This window comes from Nycticebus coucang, chromosome 7 (assembly GCF_027406575.1).
Source record: "Nycticebus coucang isolate mNycCou1 chromosome 7, mNycCou1.pri, whole genome shotgun sequence".
In the NCBI taxonomy this organism is placed as follows: Eukaryota; Metazoa; Chordata; class Mammalia; order Primates; family Lorisidae; genus Nycticebus; species Nycticebus coucang.
The window spans coordinates 35,078,315-35,101,020 of record NC_069786.1 but is presented as its reverse complement, the minus strand read 5'-3'; the positions used below and the strand labels follow the sequence as shown (position 1 = coordinate 35,101,020).

The following is a 22,706-nucleotide window of genomic DNA, read 5'->3' as shown; positions in this document are numbered from 1 at the left end:
CACAATTTTACTCTATCTCATTATAATTTAGGATTTCTGACCAAGAATATTATTTTGAATCATCACAATAATGATAAAAATATTTTTCACATTTATATTTAGTTTATTAATTCATTTTACATTTACATATATACTTTAATTTTTTTAATTTTTTGTAGTTGTATTGCTTAGTACTCAAAAATTTAGTACTCCCATTGTTTATTAATTTTCATTGATGTGTAGAATAGAAAGAGTATATCTTGAAGTAACTTCTTCAACATTAGATAGAATAAGGGGACCTTTGTATTTGTGGGTTCTGAATCTGCAGATTCAATCAACTGTGGATAGAAAATATATTTTCTTAAATGACGGTTGAGTGTGTACTAAACATGTAAAGATTTTTTTCTTTTCATCCCAAACATCATAAGATAAATATTCACATAGCATTTACATTATGCTAGGTGTTATAAGTAATCTAGAAATGATCTAAAGTAAGAGACTTGAGCCTCTGTGGATTTTGGCATCTGCTGGTAGTCCTGGGAGCATTATCCTGTAGATACTGATGATGACTGTATATATTGTTGAGTTATTGGGTATCCCAAATACGTCTCTTGTACCATTATATGTGAATAGCAATTCTCCTGAGTATCAATTCTTGGCTACACAAAATTTCTCTTCCAAATTCTAGAATTACTTTTCAATTCTTTTCTAGAATTACATACTTCAGAATACTAGTATGAATTTAGATCTCTAGCAAAGTTTTTTCTTTAGAAATAGAACTTTTAAAATTGTCTATAAATTGACTTTATATAGAAGATAATCCACAGAGGTGTACTTTGTTTAAGTCACCAAGTGACTGTTTTCCTTTGTTTTGTGTTACTATTTTTTTTAATTCCTTTTTTGTTTGTTTATTTATCCTAGGAAAAGAGAACTATTAAGATCTGTAGTTTACTAACAGGTAGGGATTAAACATGGCTTTGAACAACTTAAAGTCTTTCAAATTTGATTTAAGGCTGAATCTTACCTTAGTTATTAGGAGAAAAGGTATAGTTTATGTGTATACTTGATAGTTTAATTTTTCAGTTTCTACCAAGGATTTATTTATAGTTGCATTTCCTGGCATAAAATGGAAACTTCTGCTAACCAAGTTGAATGACTGTGGTATTTTCAACAGGTGCAATGTATGCCCTCCCCCACCTCCACCCCCCGCCACAACACACACACAGGAGCAGCCTTCATGGACTTCCATTAGATGTCATCCTTCTTTTGCTACACCTCTGGACAGTAGCACTGAATATATCTTCTTTTAGATAGGTTCAGATCTTACAGTCTTTACTGCAGGAGCAAAAGGTCTACCTTCCTACCTAAAGATGGACAGACTTATTCAGTTTCCAGTGCCATAACTTACAAAGTCTCCTGAATGAATCTTTAAATTTAGTTCTATTGGCTTTACAAAAAGTCAAAATTCCCTTATGATAGTGTCAATAGAAGGATCCAAAGAGTAAACTCTCTGAGATCTTGTGATTTTTTTTTATTTTTGTTCTTTGTCATTGTAGGAGGTTGAAAAGGGGGTGTATCCATCAATGCCACTTAGATGGCATTTTGATCTTGAAATTTTCTAATGTTTTCTTTGGTTTAAATTATGTGGATTATAATTATGTGGATCATTGGCTTTCAAATTATATTTGCTATTTTCTTCCTTCTTATATTTTACTGACAACTTATGGACTACTTTTGAGTTATTAGATAGACAGAGATATTGATAGGTGGAGAGATAAAAATAATATTTTAAACTGAAGGGAAAATATGAGAGAAAATCACCATAAATATAAAAATGAACTGAGATAAGCAGAAGTAAAAATAAACAAACAAAAGAAAAAACAAGTGAAATTTTGTCATGATTTCATCATTACATTAATAAATTATTGCTATTTACTTTAATTTCCTAGTTTCATGTAAATTTTCATGGCTCAAAAGAAAATGAGAAATGGCTAACAAACACATGAAAAAATGTTCATCATCTCTATATATTAGAGAAATGCAAATCAAAACAACCCTGAGATATCATCTAACCCCAGTGAGAATGGCCCACATCACAAAATCTCAAAACTGCAGATGCTGGCGTGGATGTGGAGAGAAGGGAACACTTTTACACTGCTGGTGGGACTGCAAACTAGTACAACCTTTCTGGAAGGAAGTATGGAGAAACCTCAAAGCACTCAAGCTAGACCTCCCATTTGATCCTGCAATCCCATTACTGGGCATCTACCCAGAAGGAAAAAAATCCTTTTATCATAAGGACACTTGTACTAGACTGTTTATTGCAGCTCAATTTACAATCGCCAAAATGTGGAAACAGCCTAAATGCCCACCAACCCAGGAATGGATTAACAAGCTGTGGTATATGTATACCATGGAATACTATTCAGCCATTAAAAAAAATGGAGACTTTACATCCTTCATATTAACCTGGATGGATGTGGAAGACATCATTCTTAGTAAAGCATCACAAGAATGGAGAAGCATGAATCCTATGTACTCAATTTTGATATGAGGACAATTAATGACAATTATGGTTATGGGGGGGAAACAGAAAGAGGGAAAGAGGGAGGGGGGTGGGGCCTTGGTGTGTGTCACACTTTATGGGGGCAAGACATGATTGCAAGAGGGACTTTACCTAACAATTGCAATCAGTGTAACTGGCTTATTGTACCCTCAATGAATCCCCAACAATAAAAAAAAAAAAAAAAAAAAAAGAATCAGGCATTTGCCCATTGTGAGCTCAAAGTTTTTCCCCTTACCTATACCACAAGTGGAACATGGTACAACAGGCTCACTGGGAATTATACTGACCCCTAACCTCATCTCTAATCCTTGAGGAGGAGAAACAGATGGCATCCCTACCTGTAGTCGCACATGTGCCATATTTGCGGTATCACCAACTCAGTCACAAATGCTTCTTCTCACGTTTACCTGTCTTAACTTATGTACCTTAGTGGCTATTATATCTCATAACTAGATGTCTATTTGATCAAATCTGTCCTTCATACTTTAACAAGATTCACCTGGGTTTAAATGTCATTGTGGGAGAGGACATGCAGATATATGTGCTTGGGTACTGTACCCTTTTTAGAAATGACTCATCACTTTCTCCAAATCCATGAATAGGTTTTGAGTATTGGTTTTCTCCCAACAGTGACTTCTATTTAGTATCTTTCTATTTTGTACCTCTGACCTTTTCTTCAGCACTCTGCCTTATGTAGTTTCTCCCTTGTCACAACTGCCAAACCAAACAATAACAAAACATGTTCAGTACTTTCCTAGAAGCTAGAGATACAAATATCTTGAATAGAACTCTAGTTGAGCACATATTCCAACAGCACTTGGAATGATTCAGCCTGATGCCTAATTATGGGAAGAAACAACAGAAATACAAGAAGCATTTGCTTCTAAATAACTCATTAGATGTAGCTGTATAAATAAAATTAGGTGATCCTTGCTTCTAAGGAAATACTATATACAATATGGATTGCAAAGTTGATGTTAGAAGACTTGTTATCATGATTGTACATATGTGATTTTAGACCTGGTAAAAGTTAGAGGAAATTTTTTCTGAGACTGTTGGTCTCTTTCTAATATCTGTAATTCATAGAAGAGGTTATCCCTATGCATCAATGGGGGAAAGAAAGATTTTATCTATACTTATTGCATGGATGACATTAAATCTGATACCAGTGTTTCAGGTTCTTGGTCTCCAGGATTCGAAGAATGAATCCACAGGCCATAGAATCAGTGGTAAGACAGAATTTATTTACAGAAACAAAACTTACAACTTATTAAAAAAAAAAAAAAAAAAAAGCTCCTGGCAGAGAGAACTGAGGAGGGGAACAATCTCTCCTGCTCTCAATTTGAGGTCTGTTCTCGGGCTCTCTGCTCAGGGAGTTATATAGTCACAGGGGTTGTTTTGCCCAACTCAGTGTTGACTCTTAGGATGTGAGTCCTAAAAGTCATCTAATCAGCAGCAAGGTAGGAGCTCTCAGGCCCTGGAAATTCACATGAGGAGACAGCAAGGTCTATCCATGAAATTGACCAGCCAGAAGTGCAGGGGGAGGAGACAGCAAGATACCAGTGTCTCCCCCCAGGTATGGGCCCTTCCAGCAAACTGGTTCCTCCTGCCCCCGCAGAATCAACACTGCTAGGGCTAAGGTGGCAGGTCCTGGTGCTACCTTGTCCTGCATCAAATCAACAAAAACAAGCAAGTTCTTTTTTGAGATTTTGGTGGTGAAACATTCTACTCTGTCTTCTAATATAACGTTCAACTTGCCTAGGTTCTTTTCAAACATAATGGGAACATCAAGATGAATAATGTGGTAATTCATTTCTTGCAAAAACCTCAAAGTATATTGTAATTATTTCAGTTCCTTTTTTTTTAATGGTATGGGTGTTTCTAGGATATGTTAGCCAGAGTCTACAGATGAGGACATTAAAATACAGAACAACTATAAATGGAGTTCATGGGTGCAGAGTAAATATCAAGTGCGAGGCAAATATCAGTGTGCCACTAACCTCATTAGCCTCTCATTCATGCAGATTCTTCTGGGCTTCTGATTTCGTTCTGGCTAGATGAACTGGAGTCAACTGGTCAGCAGCCTCTGAATGGAGGTTTCTCCAAATGCTTCAGGATCATCAGAAGAAGAATTTCAGTGTGCACCACATGAGCCAAGCAAGCAACAGCTTTTTTTTTTTTTTAATTGAAAGTGAAAAGACCAAAAAAACAAACAAAAAGAAAAACCTGTTACTTGTTTTGCTCATGTGGTACACCCTGAAATTCTTCTTTGTGAAAGGACAGGCTTGGTGCCCATAGCACAATGGTTACAGTGCCATCCACATACACTGAGGCTGGTGGGTTCAAACCCAACCCAGGCCAGCTAAAAAAAACAAGGACAATTGCAACTAAAAATAGCCAGATGTTATGGTGGGTGCCTGGAGTCCCAGCTACTTAGGAGGCTGAGGCAAGAGAATCACTTAAACCCCAGAGTTTGAGGTTACTGTGAGCTGTCATGCTATGGCACTCTACCAAGGGCCACACAGTAAGATTCTGTCTCAACAAAGAAAGAAAGAAAGTGAAAGGACATTCTTAAAGGCAATAGTGGGCAAACTTGAGAAGTCTTACTAATTGAGGGGAGGAATATTCAATGCTGAAGAGTTGGTTTTTACTAAGAATCTGGGTAATAATTTCCTTGAATCACGTTCCCTCCCATTTTTTGCTATATAGGATTGTCTCATAACTGTCACGGCCATTTCAAGGGCAAGAGGAATTTTAAAATTGCAATGTAAATGATACTGTAATTAGCTAAAGTTTATGTAAGGTGACAGAGATAGCTGACAAGCCAGAAGCTTGTTCTTACCTGCAGTTATCAGCCCCTCTAGTTAGCTTCTGCCTGAGAGTTGTTTACTTTAACACCTCCACAGAATCTTCACGCTTTTGAATCTAATCTCAGGCCCGTCTTCTCATCTCTCACTCCAATAAACTGAGTTAATTGTGTAGCCTGAGTCTAATAAGGAATACAGTGTTGCAACCATTGATCTTCCTGGTTTCAGCCATTCTCGCTGAATTGACCTCAAATGAACAAAATCCATTGGCAGGTGGTTAGTCCAGCCTAAACACCAAAGATTGCTTTTTAATGAACTTGTAATATAAGGTTCTGACCAGAAAAAACATGCACACAACAGAAAAATATTGGCATACTACATGATTGATTAAGGGTGAATTCTAATACCATGCTTGTAAGAAATAAAAAATGAGCATAGGCTAGACTATTTGCCATTATGAATCTTGTTTTTCATGGCCAAACTCACAACTAGACAAGATCTCTGGAGTAGCAGAGTAACTTGAAGCTTACTATCCCTGAGAAGTGTGTGTAAAGCTAGTTTACCAATTATCAAGTAAACTTTATATTTCTTTTTACACCTTCGAATGAAAAGTCACAACATACAAAATTAATAAAGATAAGAATGATCCCCACAAAGTAAATTAAGCTAAAAAATAATTGAGTCAGTTTCAAAAATAAATAAATAAATAAATAAAACAGCAGGATTACTTTGTCTAATGCAATGAAATAGTAATTCCTTAAATGCATCTTTATTGGCCTGAAAGAAAGCCAGAATTTTCCAACACGCTTTATTCCCAGGAAAGCAACTAAACCATTGCAAAAATATCTGTAATTTAAGGTACAGCATTGCACAATTATGTGTTAATGGTACGCTTTGATCTTTATCACCTCTGGAGCACCAGATAGATCTGCTAAGTTGTGACAAACCCTGTGTTCCAGGACATACACAATCTCATGTGTAGTAAAAAGTTTAGGCAGTAAAAAGTTTAGACGCACTGTGCAGATGAATATTTACGGACTTCTGTGCACAGGAACTCATAGAAAATTATGTACCACTTAAGTTGGATGCTCAGAAGACCATTCTGTCTAATGAAATGTCATCCCGCTATGATCTAAAGGAAAAAAATCAAAACCCACAGCAGCATTTCTCACTCTACCTTCCTGTGTAGGGGAACTTATGTAAAGAAATCCAACAACCCATCTCCTCAAGTCATTCTAATTTTCTTTTTTGGTTCTTCTCTCTCCCAGATCAAAGAGCCAGTAAGAGATTGTGTAACTTTAAAATGAAGAAACAAACGAAAAGTTAAAACAATAAATATATCTTAATGTTAGATATGTAGGGACAACAGTAGAAAGGCTTTATTTTATTATTTGCACTAATGTGACTATAACTGAGTTATCATAATTTTAATACAGTTAACAGCAAAACATCAAGTGAGGAGAACGTTAGTTTAGAGCAGATCAAACTAGACTGAATTTGAAAAGAGGAAAAGCAAAGTCAGAAACAGGCACTTGTTCATGCACAACACAGCTTGTTAAACTAAGGTCAGGAGTATGTATGTATGTAACAACACAGTTTGTTAAACTAAGGTCAGGAGTCCAGTTGCTGAGCTGAGATCCAAATATGAGATAATTCAAAACTAAAATATAACAAAGCAGTTTATTCATAGGTTTCTCCTTCACTTCATTACAGTCTGGATGTTCACTCCAGCAGTCACTCCATCAGTTTTTACCAAATAAAAATAATCCTAGAATGCATAATTTCCCGTTGTAGTACCTTTGGAGTCATTCTGGACCTCTGATTTCATCGCTTAAACAACAGGTGCCCCAGGATGTATAAGGACTAGAATTTCCATGTCAAGTATGTCATGACTCATGCTATTTTTCTTTTTTTAATTTTTTTTTAGTTTTTGTGGAAATGGGATCTTACTAAGTTGCCCAAGCTAGTCTTGAACTCCTGGAATCAAGAAATCCTCCCGCCTCCTACAGTGTTGGGATTACACATATGTGCCACCATACCCAACCTGTTATTTTATTTTTGATCCTGGTTATATTAAATAATTATTTATTACTTTCTCAATTTCTTATTGATTAGATTATGTTGTAATATTTTTTACTAGAAATGATCTTGACAGTAGAATTACAGATTTTGTACCAGTTTTCAAATGCATAGTTCAAAGCACAACTACATAGAAAAGCTTGCAATTCCAGAAGTTATTACTATATTAAAAACAATTTATAGCTTTGCTCAAAGTTCCAATTGCTATATAAATTCAGTCACATTAAGCATTGGAAAAATTGATATACATGGAGCTTTAACTACGTACATGTATTTACTTTTTTAAGACTATGGGGAATTTTCTCTCATTTCTATTTTTTTTTCTTAAATTAAATTAACCCATGTTCTTGGGTGAAGAGAGAAAATTCTCTGCTGAGCCAGTTGAAACAATGTTGTTTTCCTGAAGGATTTATACCATCCTCAGAGATGCTGTTTCTCCTTGTGAAAACAGCAATCTCTCTATTAATTCCAGTAGGTCAGGCAACAAATAATTTTGAGCATGAACTCTATGCCCAGTTCTGCTCTAGGTATTGCTCTTTTCCATACACGATGTAGTCCTTTCTATGTTGAAGAAATTCTCTTCTAGTGGAGACATCATATTTGTGGAAAATATTACAAAAAAATCCTTTGTAGCGATTTTTGCAAGGTATAAAAAGAATAATAATGTTGAATTTTTTAGAGGAGCTGTTTCCTCTCTTATGTGATTCTAAATATACTTGCTTCATCACCTCATTATTTCTTACAAAAGCTGTTAGATCGCCCATCAACTGGGATGCTGCGATAGATGATTCTGCCATTCAGTTCCAATGAACTTGTTAGATCAATGCTGAGGGAAAGGTCATGAATTTTGAACTTCTAAGATGCCATCTTATCCATATTATGACATACCATATTATATGTTTCCCTAATAATGAATATTTTTAGCTCAAAAGTGACCTCTCTTATATTATCACAAATCCTGCACAATTCTGATCATCACCATTATTAATATGGTTTCTTTGTGATGTAACTACTCATTAGATCTGGAAGGATGGGGTTAGGGCTAGAACCAAGTAGTGATGCCCAATATTCCCTGGGAGACTTTAGAAATCAGAGCTTAGAATGTAAAATAATCTAACAAACAAAACCAAAAGAAAAATACCTTACTAGTATGTCAAAAATGATGGTGAGGATCTGAGGATCTGAGATCTTACCCTCATTGTAATTTCACGATAGCCTGACAGATTCACAGATTCTGACAGAAGATGAAAATTCTTGGATCAGACAGAAAGGGTTTTATCATTCATGGTACAGCAGGCAGCATAATTCTCCTGTTTACCTTGCTTCTTCTTAGCCCCTAACCCAATTCATATGGGAGCAATACTGCAAAAACAGTGAGTTTATATCACAACTAAAGAACCTTGAGCTTAGCAAAGCCCCAGTCTTTTAAGGTACCTGCTAGAAAATCTTCCCAATATTTTCCCTGGAGGGGGACAAGAAAAAAAACCTGCCATCTACCCCAGAAGGAGGCACTACCTCTATCTTTCATGGCTGTTTAGCTATATAAAGATCCTTGGAAAAAAAGAGTTCAAAACAAAAGCTGATAAAAAAAATGTACAGAAATTCCATAGAGAAATGTCTCCATCCAACACGTTATAAAGTAGAATTGCAGGAAAAAAATTTGAAGTCAAGAGATATTTTATAGAAATAGGCAATGGCTAACTGCTACTGCCAGTAATATTGGTTATACATTAATATCAGTATATAGACCAACATGGGAGACAGAATCTATGGAAAGATGAAATTATCTCAGTAGGTTAACTCTACCAGTTTCCACGTAATTACTCATAACCCGTTAACAAAAAAGGAAATCAAAGCTTTAGACACTGTTATTATGTTATTTTGAAAATCGCTATCTTTGTTAATATAAGCATCATTTAAGAAAAACTGACAATGCATTTTATTTGAAACTATGGTTAAAATAATTTTGGACTTTCTGTGTATTTGCATTGATTACAGAAACACATAAATGCAACTTTAAAAACATTAGAAATCTATTTAGATTTAAATTATTCTAATTTGACTATTTTAAGAAATATTTAGTTTCATAGTATCAATTGTCTCAGGTAGTTGGCCTTTGAAAGTCATGCTATTGTTTCATGGAAATAAAATTATTCAGAAGCAATTATAATTTCCCTCTTGATTATTCTAGATTGTTTTTTTTTTTTTTTTTTTTTTTTTGTAGAGACAGAGTCTCACTGTACCGCCCTCGGGTAGAGTGCCGTGGCATCACACGGCTCACAGCAACCTCTAACTCTTGGGCTTACGCGATTCTCTTGCCTCAGCCTCCCGAGCAGCTGGGACTACAGGCGCCCGCCACAACGCCCGGCTATTTTTTTGTTGCAGTTTGGCCGGGGCTGGGTTTGAACCCGCCACCCTCGGCATATGGGGCCAGCGCCCTACTCACTGAGCCACAGGCGCCGCCCTCTAGATTGTTTTTTAAAACTGGGTTCAGTACTTGCTGAAACAACCCTGAGAAAGCTAAGCTTTTTAGTGAGACTGTTATTAGACTACATCCAAGGATTTCTTGTGTTTTGCAGTGCTTACACTATTAAATAGCAAAATCTCCTTACTATTTTCTTGAAGTCAATTTAGAGAGACTACAGAAAATCTTAAAGCTGAACTTTAAGTTGAGTAGGAAGCAGATCAAATCAGTTCCTCATGTGCCTAGAAATGTTTTTAAAAATCTAAAGACTGTTGGTGGTGAGGCTTAATAATTATAAAGTAGAAATTAATCAAACTACTCCAGTAAGTGCCTAGTTTTAGGCTTGGTAATGTATGGACTCAAAAGAAGAAAAGTAATATATGGACTCAAAAGATTCGAAGATCTAGAATCTGAGCAGACTTGAACTCAAAATAAAGAATAATTATTTATTATCATTAATCACTTCTGTAGATTTTGAGAGAAAAGTTTGATCCTGGAGACAGTCAGACATGCCCAGAGTGCACTTCTGCTTTGTTCCGATTCCCTTCCTCACTTCCAGCTGCTGCTGTGCAAAGCCATCTTGTGTTTGAATAGGAAACCAAGAACCTCTTCTCGTTGTGTTTATGTTTTTATTTATAACTACACTTGTGTGCATCTATGTGATTTCTTATTTTCAAGTTATCATAGAGAAATGACATAATAGAGAAATTGCTGTTTCAGTGTGTTGTTACTGAGAAAGATTAAACAGGAAAGAAATAATACCGTACAACTATGTATTTGGTGTTGGATTAACTAGGAGGAGACCAAAGAAACAGGTTTACCTTTATTCTAATTAAATATTTAATTCACTACAGTGATTCTTTTTGTCCTTAAATAAGAATCTAGATTTATTGTGGTAGCTTTTTTTTTCCAGCTCCACAAACCCACATGCCTTGTGTCTTGCTGCTGGCTCTTTAAAGCAGTTTCCTGCAGGCCTGGCTCAAAACTCATGTTCCCTCTTCCATTCTTTGCTGTTGTGGAGAAATAAAGATTCAGGAAGTTTTATGCAAAAAGTTCTGGAAATGTCACATGTGTTTTCTTGGTATCACTTATTCTTGGGGTATGTGTACAACATGACAGTTCAGCCTGAATTGCTTATTCAAAATAAAATTTAAAACCATTAGAACAGGGCTTAGCGCCCATAGCACAGTGGTTAGTGTCAGCCACATATACCGAGGCTGGAGGGTTCAAACCCTGCCTGGGCCTGCTAAACATCAGTGACAACAGAACAAAAAAATAGCCGGGCGTTGTGGCAGGCGCCTGTAGTTCCAGCTACTTGGGAGACTGAGGCAAGAGAATCACTTAAGCCCAAGAGTTTGAGGTTGCTGTGAGCTGTGATGCTACAGCACTCTACCGAGGGTGACATAGTGAGACTCTGTCTCAAAAAATAAATAAATAAAACTAAATAACTGACTAAAATAAATAAATAAATGAAACCATTAGAACAGGGATGGAAGGATTATCTTTTGTTTCTCTTAGCAATAAACCAGTTTGAGATAATGCAAGGCCATTTAGAGTCCATGAAACAAGTCATTTACTTTAGCAATTGCCACATATTTATTTCTCTTTCTAGACTCTGATGTACTAAAAGAGAGCAGAAGAATAGTAGCAGTTTCAATTTGTAAATACTCCTACTTAACCGAATTCTCAATAACTGATTACAGAACATGGAATAAATGGAGAAAAGCACTGCATAAAATCCTGATATATAAAGAGATAATTTTGAATGAAATAATACTTTCTAGAACCTTTAACTATACCTCAATTTTTCTCCCTCTTGCAAAACAGCAAAGTAAATATAGCCATCAAAGATCTGTGCTAGTGCCTTGTCTTTTCACTTTGATTTTGAGTATATATATATATAGTATAGTATACTATATATATAGTATAGTATAGTATATACTATACTATACTATATATATAGTATAGTATATAGTATAGTATAGTATATATATATATATATATTTGAGACAGAGTCTCAGGTTGTCACCCTTGATAGAGTGCCATGGCATCATAGCTCACAGCAACCTCAAACTCTTGTGCTGAAGTGATTCTCTTTCCTCACCCTCCTGAGTAGCTATGATTACAGGCACCCAGCACGACACCTGGCTATTTTTAGAGAAGGGGTTTCAATCTTGCTCAGCCTGGTTTGGAACTCTTGAATGCAAGCAATCTGCCTGCCTTGGCCTCCCAGAGTGCTAGGATTATAGGCAAGAGCCACCAAACCCATCCTAATTCTTGAGTATATTTATCTATGAGATATAGGTAGTAAAAACCTTTGACTTAACTGCCTCACAGGTTATAATAACTATCAGTTAAGATATCAATAGAAACCCTTTGAAAAGAAAAACTACGGACTCAACATAAATTTAAAATGGCATTATAATTATTGTGGATGTAAACATTCACAAATAAAATGTTTTATTTGTGAAGCAATAATTGTAATTTGGGGCATACACACAGACCAAGTAATCTTTGGTAAACACGTGTCCGAAGAACAAAGGAGAGGTTGGGAATATTATGAAAAGGGAGAAATGTTGTGTACTGCTTTGCAATAAGGTTTTTGGCACTAGTAAAGTTTTGGGGGACTGGCAAACTCCTACTGGTGTGATGGTGATGGCTAAAAGTAGTCTTAGAGTCACAGTAGATTGTTTCAATAGCTCTCAAATCCATTTTCGTTGAGTATGGCAGCAGTGACCCAATTTATGTGATTATCTTTCACAATAGTAGAATAATTTTTGTCAGAAAAACTTAAAATTGTCTCATTCACAGAGATGACCGTCACTACTATTTTTTTTTGTATTTTCCATAAACTGAAATGAAACAATGTGTTGTTGTTATTATAATAAAATTTACTTTTTTATTACAACATATTAAACTTTGCATAATGGAAACCATTTTATAAGTTTTGTATGGATATCATCTTTGGATATAAAGTATGCTAAATTGGAGATATTATTATTATTGTATATGTTTAAGGTATACAAAATGATATTTTGATATACCTATTGAAATGGTTAAAATAGTCAAGCAAATTGACCATGTCCATCATCTCTTATAGCTACCATTTCATATGTGTGATAAAAGCATGTAAAATCTACTCTCAGAAAATTTCCAGTATTCAATACTACATTATAATTACAGTCTTTATGTTGTACCTGAATTTGCAAACTTACTCATCCTACATATCTGCAACTGTGTGTGCTTTTTGGCCTGTATCTTTTTTTTTTTTCTTCTCTACCTCCAACCCCTGGTAACCACTGTTTTATACTCTATATATTTGACTTAGAAATATATCCTCACATAATTCAACTCTTAAAAAAAAAAAAAAGGGAAATTCTGTCATTTGTGACAACTTGGATGAACCTGGTGACATTATACTCAGTGAGATAAGCCAAAGATACATAGATGCTGCATGATCTCACTTATACATGGAATCTAAAGCAAAAAAAAGAAAATCCCCAAATTTACATTTTAATGAACTGAATAAACTAGCTTTGTTCTTATACCTTCAATTTTTTTTTTTTTTTTAACTCTAGTTAATCCTGGAGACGTATTACCTCGCATATGTAAAGCTGAAGAATTCCGCTGCAGAAACAGACACTGTATCCAAGCTCGGTGGAAATGTGATGGTGATGATGACTGCCTAGACGGAAGTGATGAAGACTCAGCAAATTGCTGTATGTTCTTCAAGCAAACTTAAAATTGTATTTTCCTGAGTTTTTGAGTATATGAATTATCAAAGCAGTTTACAAAAATCTAAAAATTCCTTTGATGCAAATGGACTCAGTTTTATTTCTCAGCCATGCTTTTGCATGAAAATTAGACCATAGATTAACTCCTTCGCATAGTTTTAAAGCACTACTTCTCACATCCTTTCTCTTTTTTTTTTTTTACTTTTTTTTTATTAAATCATAACTGTATACATTGACATGATCATGGGGCATCATACACTCGCTTCATAGACCATTTGACACATTTTTATCACAGTGGTTAACATAGCCTTTCTGGCGTTATCTCAGTTGCTGTGCCAAAACCTTCACATTCTACATTTACCAAACTTTATATTATTATTTTAATTGCTCTGAAAATCTTCTTTTCTGTTCTATGGTGTCAGTGGCACCACACCACTCTCAGGGGTTGTTGTAGGGGGCCTTTTGGATTTTTTAATTTTAAGATTAAGAAAATCAATTTAAACCCCCGAAAGACAGAGTTATTTGTACAGAAGGTCACTATCCACTCCACTGCTCCTTGGCATCAGAGCCTTGAAGAAGATCCAAGGAAACAGACATGGGTTTGGAACATGTTATTACCCAGCTTCACTGGTCTAGTACATAGTAGGAAACACATATGGGGCTCTTAGATAGAAATAAAAAGTTTGATTTTTTTCCCCCTTAGTCTTCTATTTAGCTATTTATCATCTGCTGGGATAGGAATAGTTTTATGTTTCTGGTAGAGATACCGAAATTATCCACATACAGGTTAGGAAAATATTTAGGGAAGTGCATTAAATAAGGTTTACACAATATATTTGATTAGAGTCACTAGCTGAATGATTTTGGAGGTTAAAAAGTATTTTCATATAAAGAAGGACATGTGGACAAATGTAGCTTGGGATTTGACATAGGGACATTGTTTTAAAAAGAATTTTTTTCTCTTAATTAATGACTTTATTAGATTAAAGTGACTGAACTAATTGAGGGTTCATCCTACATTTTCTTTGGCTAAAAATTAAGAATATAAAATGGAGTTTTAAAGGTCTTTTATTAAGACAGTACAAAATTGGTTTGGGTATTTATATCATGCAACCATTTGTGCTTTGGGACAAACAAGAATATGGACTTTCAAATATTTTTAAATTGTATACCAAAATATTATACACAGATTATAATCAATTTGCAATCAGCACATAACCACAGCATTACTCTTTCTTTATTTCTAAATATTAGCCCTGACTTCAATATTATGTACTTCTTATTTTTGATCCCATTAATATCTGTACTGTAAAATGTGAATTCAAAAATAAAATCTTAAATACTAAATTGACACAATTGGCCAAAAGTATTGGAGTGAGAGGAGCATTTCATCTGGGGGTAAAGGATGTTCTTTTTGGCTTCTACTTTTAACAATATAAATAATGTAATATTTAGTGATTAATTTAATTGCTACACCCCCTCAAATTTACAATCAGCATTATTATTTATGGTTTTAATGAAAGCTCTCTACATATCAGCTTCTTCTGTAGTCACGGAACCCAATGCCTGAGCAAAGCACAAATATTTCAGCACAATATTTACTATTAGTTCTTTAGGTCCCCAAGGTGACTTGTCCTTTCTATCAACTTAACAAGGAAATTCACCTTTTCTGTTGCTATTGGGTGCATTGTGGTTGTGCTGTTAATTACAATGTTAAAATTTCTAGTAAGTAATTTTTTTCTGATTATTATCATTTTTCATTTCATCACCTAAGTCATGAATTTTTGGTCTTCTATTTCACTTATAATTCATACTCTGTCCTATCAATAAATCCTATTTCTTTTATTTCCTAAATAATTTTTTATCTTTGTTTCTTCTCAATTTTCATTGGCTCTCGTCTTAGATTAACTCAACAGTGCCTTTCTTTTACTCTTGCCACTTTTCCTCCTCTGACTACAGCCCACTTTCCACACTGTTTTCAGAATGGTAATTATAGAATCTATTGGCTCATATATAAGGTACTTCCTATTCTGTCTCATATTTACATTTCTAACCTTTAGTCTATCATGCACTGACCTTTTTTGTCTTTATGAAGTTGAACTATAAGCAGATCTCCAAAACATGTCCTTTTGTTTTTCTGCTCTGTGACACAGCATGGACTGTTCCTGGTCTAAGGAATTCCACATAGTTTACCATTACCTCCTTAGGACAGTCTTTTTGATCACCAGAAAATCTCCTCAGTATAACCCAATCAGACTTAAGATTTATCTCATGTGCATTTCTTTATTATAGTAGGTGAAAAATCATATTGCAATTTATGCTTACTTATTTGGTGCATATAATGTATGAATGTCTTCATGAGAAGACCACTGTGTTGTAGCATCTTTGTAGTCTCAGATAGAGTCTGACATATGGATGAACGAATGATTAAGTCAGTGAAGTGATGAACAGCTCAACATCTCTGGCCACTCTCCAGCAGTCTGGTATCTTCTGTCAGCATCACAATTATGATATTTCTGAGGTCTCATAGTTAATACTACATTGCCATATAAATAATTATAGAGATTATTTTCATTTTTAGATACTCATAATTTGTGACCTGGAATTTTGTTATCATTCTATTTTCTGTCCTTCAGTGTGTCAACTCCAAACCAGAAGACTACATTTGAATTTCCTTTCTTCATTGATGAAAATTATAAAAGTCCTTGATTAAGTCTCACTAACACAAATATGCATTATCTTGGGACTTTAAAATGTTGGCCCTCTAATATACAGATGACTTTTATTTCTCTAGGCAACTATACTTGCTGAAGTCCCCAAAGAAAGTAAAAATTATAAATCATGGTCAAATGTTAGAGAATGTAAGTCTTTACCCCAATTTTTTTTTTTTTTACTAAACGTGAATAAAAATTTGCTAAAAAGTGCTAAAACCACTTTATCACCAAATCTACTTTAAAGAAAGTGTTTTGTATAGACTGGTTAGAAATGAACACATTTACTATGCAATAGCATGATAAAATGGCAATTTCTCAGATTCTAGTAAAACTAATACCAAAACTTATTTTTATCATATGGAAGTGCAACCACTGGGCATAAAGAAATTTACTTTTAAAAAAGTGAATGTTGAAATTGTGAAACAAATACTGAAGAGCATGCCAATTCAGTTAGGAATTGAGTCTCCAGAATGCAGGGAAAATAATCATAGAAGGTGAACATTAAGATGGCTCCCCTGTAGTGCTTAGATATTGGAGGTTTAATCCAGGGCTATCCACAGCTTCCTATATGAGGATTGTCTCCTCATCAGTATTTTTTGCGGTTAGCTATTCATTTTTTTGTACTAGAGAAGAAAACTCATTGTGATTTATTTTGTTATTAAAATCACACAGGTTCTTAGATACAGTATCCACTTTAGGTCCCAAGTAATGCATTTTTCTTTTCTGGGTTTTTCCTTCCATTCCTAAGAAACATTGGTTAAAGCAGAATAACAGTAAGCTTATTTAATGTGTTAAGAAATATTTGAGTGTATGTGTGGCTTTAAAAAAAGTATTATTAATATATATAACTAAAATACCTATAATATATACCCTTTATGCTTAACATTAAAATTGGAGTTTAATTTTAAATGCTTTTGGTAAAAAATATTGATCCCCATAAGGGATGGAAAATCAAACAGTTTTATAGCTGGTTTTAGTGGAGACATGAACCATGAATATATTTTCTTTTATTTGAGATTTAATTTTGTGGTGTTTTCTATAAAAATGATACATTCTAATAAAACCTAGAATATTAATATTTGCTTTAAATTATGACAATGAATGACACAAGCTATAGTATTTGTTATAAGTACTGTAACTTTTATGTACCTATAATTCAAAATATTCATACCTTTATCTAATTTAAAATAATGAAACTTGCTTCTCTCTCCACCCTAGTCAATCATAGCTGTCCTGATGATCAGTTTAAATGCCAGAATAATCGCTGCATCCCCAAGAGATGGCTTTGTGATGGAGCTAATGATTGTGGGAGCAATGAAGATGAATCAAATCAAACTTGCACAGGTAACGGTTTGCTTGGGTATATATATAAATCTTTTCCAAAGTTTGTTTCCATAAGAATACAGGTCAGTGCTTTGAACTAAGCTGAACTTTCCTAGAGCTGATGATCTGATTATTGCAGTAGTAAATGAATTCAGGAGTTTGATGCCACAAAGACTAGAATACAAATTATCTTTTCCTTAAACATGACTCTGCTTTCTAAACTAATTTGGCACTTCATCTATCCATGTGGGTTGACTATCAACACACTACTTACACAAGACTTGTCCTTGCTGAATCTTACTTGGCAGTGGAGGTTGAGTTTTGTTACACTCTGAGATAGGCCATCTCACAAGTCTATATATTTTTCCCTTAAAAATGTATAAATCTCATTTAGTCCACTATAAAATATTTTTGTGAATATTTTCTGTTCATGGCACATTATTTATATGAGGTAAGTTGTTTTCTTTTCTTTCCCATAAAATCCCAAGACCACTAGCCTATTTATATTTCCATATAATCTATCCTATTGTAATAAATCTTTGAATCTGTAGCCAGATACTCACCGAATGGAAAGACATAGTTTTTGGAGCAGATGACAACAGAATGGCAGAAAGGTTATTATTGGTCAGATAAATGTGGGAAAAATGATGCTGACTAGCAGCAGTCTAGTGCTCTTCTTTAAATAATGAAGGAAAAAAAGCAGTCCATTTGATGACTCATGCTGATATGATCAGTAAAAACTGATTTTTAAAAAACCATCGCATATAGCAGCATGAAAGTTTATCAACCACACCATCAACTCTTTCTGTCTTTATCACAGTAAACCTTACTAAATAAAAATTATTATAAAGGATAGTGAATACTATACAGGAGCAGCTGGAAAAAGTACACAGGGGTCCAGAAAATTGGTTTCTACTCTTGATTTTGCCGCTGAATTTCTCTTAGAACAACTTATACCTCTCTGCACCTCAATTTCCTTATGCATTTTTTTCAGGACAGTACGATTAAGAATTCACTAGAAATGATTTCCAAAGACATTTTCACTACATACAAAACAGCAATGGCAAGAGAAGAAAAGTTACCTTTTGATCACTGTAACGTGAATCTTATATTCTGCTTTTCCATAGTGACATATTTGCTGAAGATTATGGGCAGTTATTCTTTTGTCTCATAATTAAAAACTTCATCTAATATTTTAGAGTAATTGAATTTTTTAAGTTGTGTGTGTGTGTCCCATAAAGTTTTTCTACAAAAGACTTTGTAAGAGAAAGGAAGCTCTAGGAAACATCTAGTCCCAGATCCGACCTTCATCTAGTATTTTATAGATGGGGTGTGGGAAAAGGGACTTGCCTAAGCTTACATCATTGATAAGAATGTGGGGGAATCTCAACACATTAGTTTTGTCTCCAAGGCTATTGCTGTTTATGCCAAACTACATGCTCCTGCTAGAATTTAAGTTATGGTCAATTGAACTTTACTCAAGTTGCTCCTACAATATCACTATAATTTATAAGGAAGCATTTTTAAGCCAGTGTAATTATTTTTCTTCTAAGGTTAAGATTCATTCCAAAGATTATGCTTCTTTAAGTACTAAATAAATATATATGCTTTCATCTTAAAGCAAAAGGAAAAGATAAAAACAGCATTTTTGATTCAATTCATAATATTACTTCTTCATTTCTACTAAGTTTTAAAGCTCTACGCTTCCACAAGCTTTTTATAGAAGCATTTATGATTGGCCAAATACTTATAGTAGTACAACTGGAAATACTCAGGTATAGAACACATAAAACGATCTTAATTAGTAATATTTCTAATATATTTGAGTCCTGCAGTCCACTAAGAAATACACATAGAACGTGGCTTGCTTAAATGCCACTTTAAGTGATTTCAGCTGAAGTCTGACGCTCAGCACTAGATCTTTTGTTAGTATACTTATGATAGCTATTATGGTCATGGAACATTTTAAGAACTTGAATAAAAAGGAAAAAGAGAAAAATAAATATGCTTTTTAGCTTCAAAAATTATAAAGTGTATGGTCATATTCCAATGTACTTCCATTTCATTTTATCAAAATATATAACTAGGTCACATAGTTTACCAAGCCCATGGAAACCATGGTCTGTATTGGTTCATAGAGACCAATTTCCCTGGGTGGATGATTTCTATCCATTCCTCAATAGGTGTATACATGGACATGAATCCTAGATAAAGTCTTTCTGATGGGTATTTATTTTGCAATTGAACCACTGTTCTAGAGCCATCAGCATTGTGACCATTTTATATCTAAAAGAAAAATGTTTTTACAAGAAGCCCATTTTCCATTTAGTTCCTTTGGAATTTTTCTCTCACGAATCTATTGATTAATTAATTATGAACCAAAGCACTACTGAAAAAATGAAGGAAAATATGCACTACTTTTTCTTAAGAAGCTTAAAAGTGAAGAGTGGGAGAAATATTTGTAAACAGCCTATTGGAATGCCACATTCAAGTACTAAATTTACCCACATGGGAGCACACCTGGGAAGACTACTTTGAGGAGGCAAATTCCTAGCTAAGCCTTATGAAAAGCTTGAGAAAAATTCCTTTTGACTAGATACAGCTAAGAAATAAACGGTATTATAATTTCTGGGGACTTCAATTCTCCATTGATAGAGCTGGACAACCATTGAAGCAGATAATCATGAGACTCTAGACTGGGCACAATGGCTCATGCCTGTGATCCTAGCACTCTTGGAGGCTGAAGCAGGAGAATCCCTTGAGCTCAGGAGATTGAGAACAGCTTGAGTAAGGTAAAGATCTCATCTCTACTAAAAATGGAAAAATCAGCTGCGTGTTGTGGTGAGTACCTGTACTCCCAGCTACTCAAAGGGCTGAGTCGGGAAGATAGTTTCAACCTAGGAGTTTGAGGTTGCTAGAGGTAGGCTGATGCCATAGCTGTCTAGCCTGGGCAACAGAGTGAGATTTTATCCCCCAGAAAATAAAAATTAAAAACAAAAATGAGACTTTAGAACAAATTGACCTAACAGACATTTACAAAACATTCTACACCAAAACTACTGTATATACACTCTACTCTTCAACACAGGGACCTTATTCAAGACTGAACATACCTTAGGCCACAAAACAAGTCTCAACAACTTCAAAACAATAAAGATGATACTATGTATCTTCTCAGACAATAGTGGAATAAAAGTGGAAATCAATTCCAAGAGAAACACTTGAGTAGACACAGAGTGGCAGAAATGAAACAACCTACTACTGAATGATCCTTGGATCCATGAGGAAATTAAGATGGAAATCAGAAGATTTGTTGAACAAAACAACAAGGGACACAAGCTATCAAAATCTATGGGATACAGATAGTAAAAGAATTACTAAGGTGAAAGTTCATAGTCTTCAATACCCACATCAAAAAATCAGAAAGTTCACAAATTCACAGCCTTACAATCTCAAAGAATTAGAAAAAGAAAAGCAAACCAAACCCAATGCCAGCAAAAGGAAAAATAAATAAATAAATAACAAAAACTAAAACAAAACTTAGAGCAGAACTAAATAAAATGGAAACCAAAATAAAACAACAAAAACAAAAAATACACCAAGTCACCAAGATAAAAATTTGATTCTTTGAGAAGATAAACAAAATTGATAGTCCACTAGCCAGATTAGCTAGAATAGAAGAGAAATAATTCAATTAAGCTCCATCAGAAATGAAAAATGAGACATTACAACCTGTACCATAGAAATACAAAATATCATCTGTGAATACCACAGAACTTCCATGCACACAAACTAGAAAACATAGAAGAAATGGAAAAATTCCTGGAACCATGCAACCTTACAAGTCTAAATGAAGAAGAAATGGAAATCCTGCACAAACAAAAAATGGGCAAAGAGATTGAAGCAATAATAAATAAAATCCCTTGACCAGATGGATTCACAGAATTCTACCAGATCTACAAAAAAGAATGGATACCTAAACTATGGTGTTATTCCATAACGTTGAGACAGAATGAATTCTCAGTAAGTCATTCTGTGAAACCAACTTCAGCTTGCAACTAAAGCCAGGAAGAAACACAACAATAAAAGAAAACTACAGACCAACATCCATTATGGACATAGATGCAAAAATCCTCTACAATATACTAGCAAAACTAATTTAGCAGCACATCAAAAAGATAATTCATTATAATAAGTTTGGATTTCATCCAAAGGTTGCAAGAATGGTTAAACAAATGCAAATTAATAAATGTGATTTACCACATAAGCAAGTAAAACAAAGATCAAATAATTATTTTTAATAAGTGTAAGAAAAGTTAGTCAATAAAACCCAGCACCCCTTTCATGATAAAATCTTTCAACAAAGTAGGCTTGTCGGGAACATATCTCAACCTTACAAAAGCATTACTATATGACAATTCCACAGTCAACATCAGACTGAATAGGAAAAAGTTGAAAGTGTTCCTCCTAATTACTGGAAGAAGACAAGGGTGCCCACTGTCTCTATTTCTATTCAGCATAGTACTGGAAGTCCTCGCCAGAGTAATCAGGCAAAAGAAACTAAGAAATGGTATCCAAATCAGGAAAAGCATTTCAAATATATTTCTGTTCACTGCTAATATGATTTTTATCATCTAGAAAACCCTAAAGACTCAACCAAAAGATTCCTAGAACTGATAAATAAATTCATCAAATTCTCAGTTATAAAATCAAGAAATATAGCAGCAGGGTTTCTATGTACTACTAACAGTTAAGCTGAGAGTCAAATCAATTGTTTAATACCATTTACAATAGGTACAAAGAAAATAAAATATCTAGGAACATATGTGTACTTCACTGAGGTAAATGATCTCTACAAGGAGAGCCACAAAACACTAATAAAAGAAATTGTAGATGACACAAAGGGAAAAATAAACCACCGTGCTCATGGATTGGTAGAATCAATAACCTTAAAATGTCCATCCCCATCAAAATACCAATGTCATATTTCATAGATCTAAAAAAAAAATTCTATGCTTTATTTGGAAGGTTCTTAAAAAG

At 34.4% G+C, this 22,706-nt stretch overlaps 1 protein-coding gene across 1 annotated transcript in view; it reads left to right on the top strand.

The window, feature by feature from the left end:
* LRP1B (LDL receptor related protein 1B) overlaps nt 1-22,706 on the top strand; it is a 2,318,354-nt gene that overhangs the window by 1,280,847 nt on the left and 1,014,801 nt on the right. The window contains exons 16-17 of the mRNA XM_053597274.1: nt 13,474-13,614; nt 17,562-17,687. Of these exons, the coding sequence (XP_053453249.1) occupies nt 13,474-13,614; nt 17,562-17,687 (267 nt within the window). The remainder of the gene's footprint in view (nt 1-13,473; nt 13,615-17,561; nt 17,688-22,706) is intronic.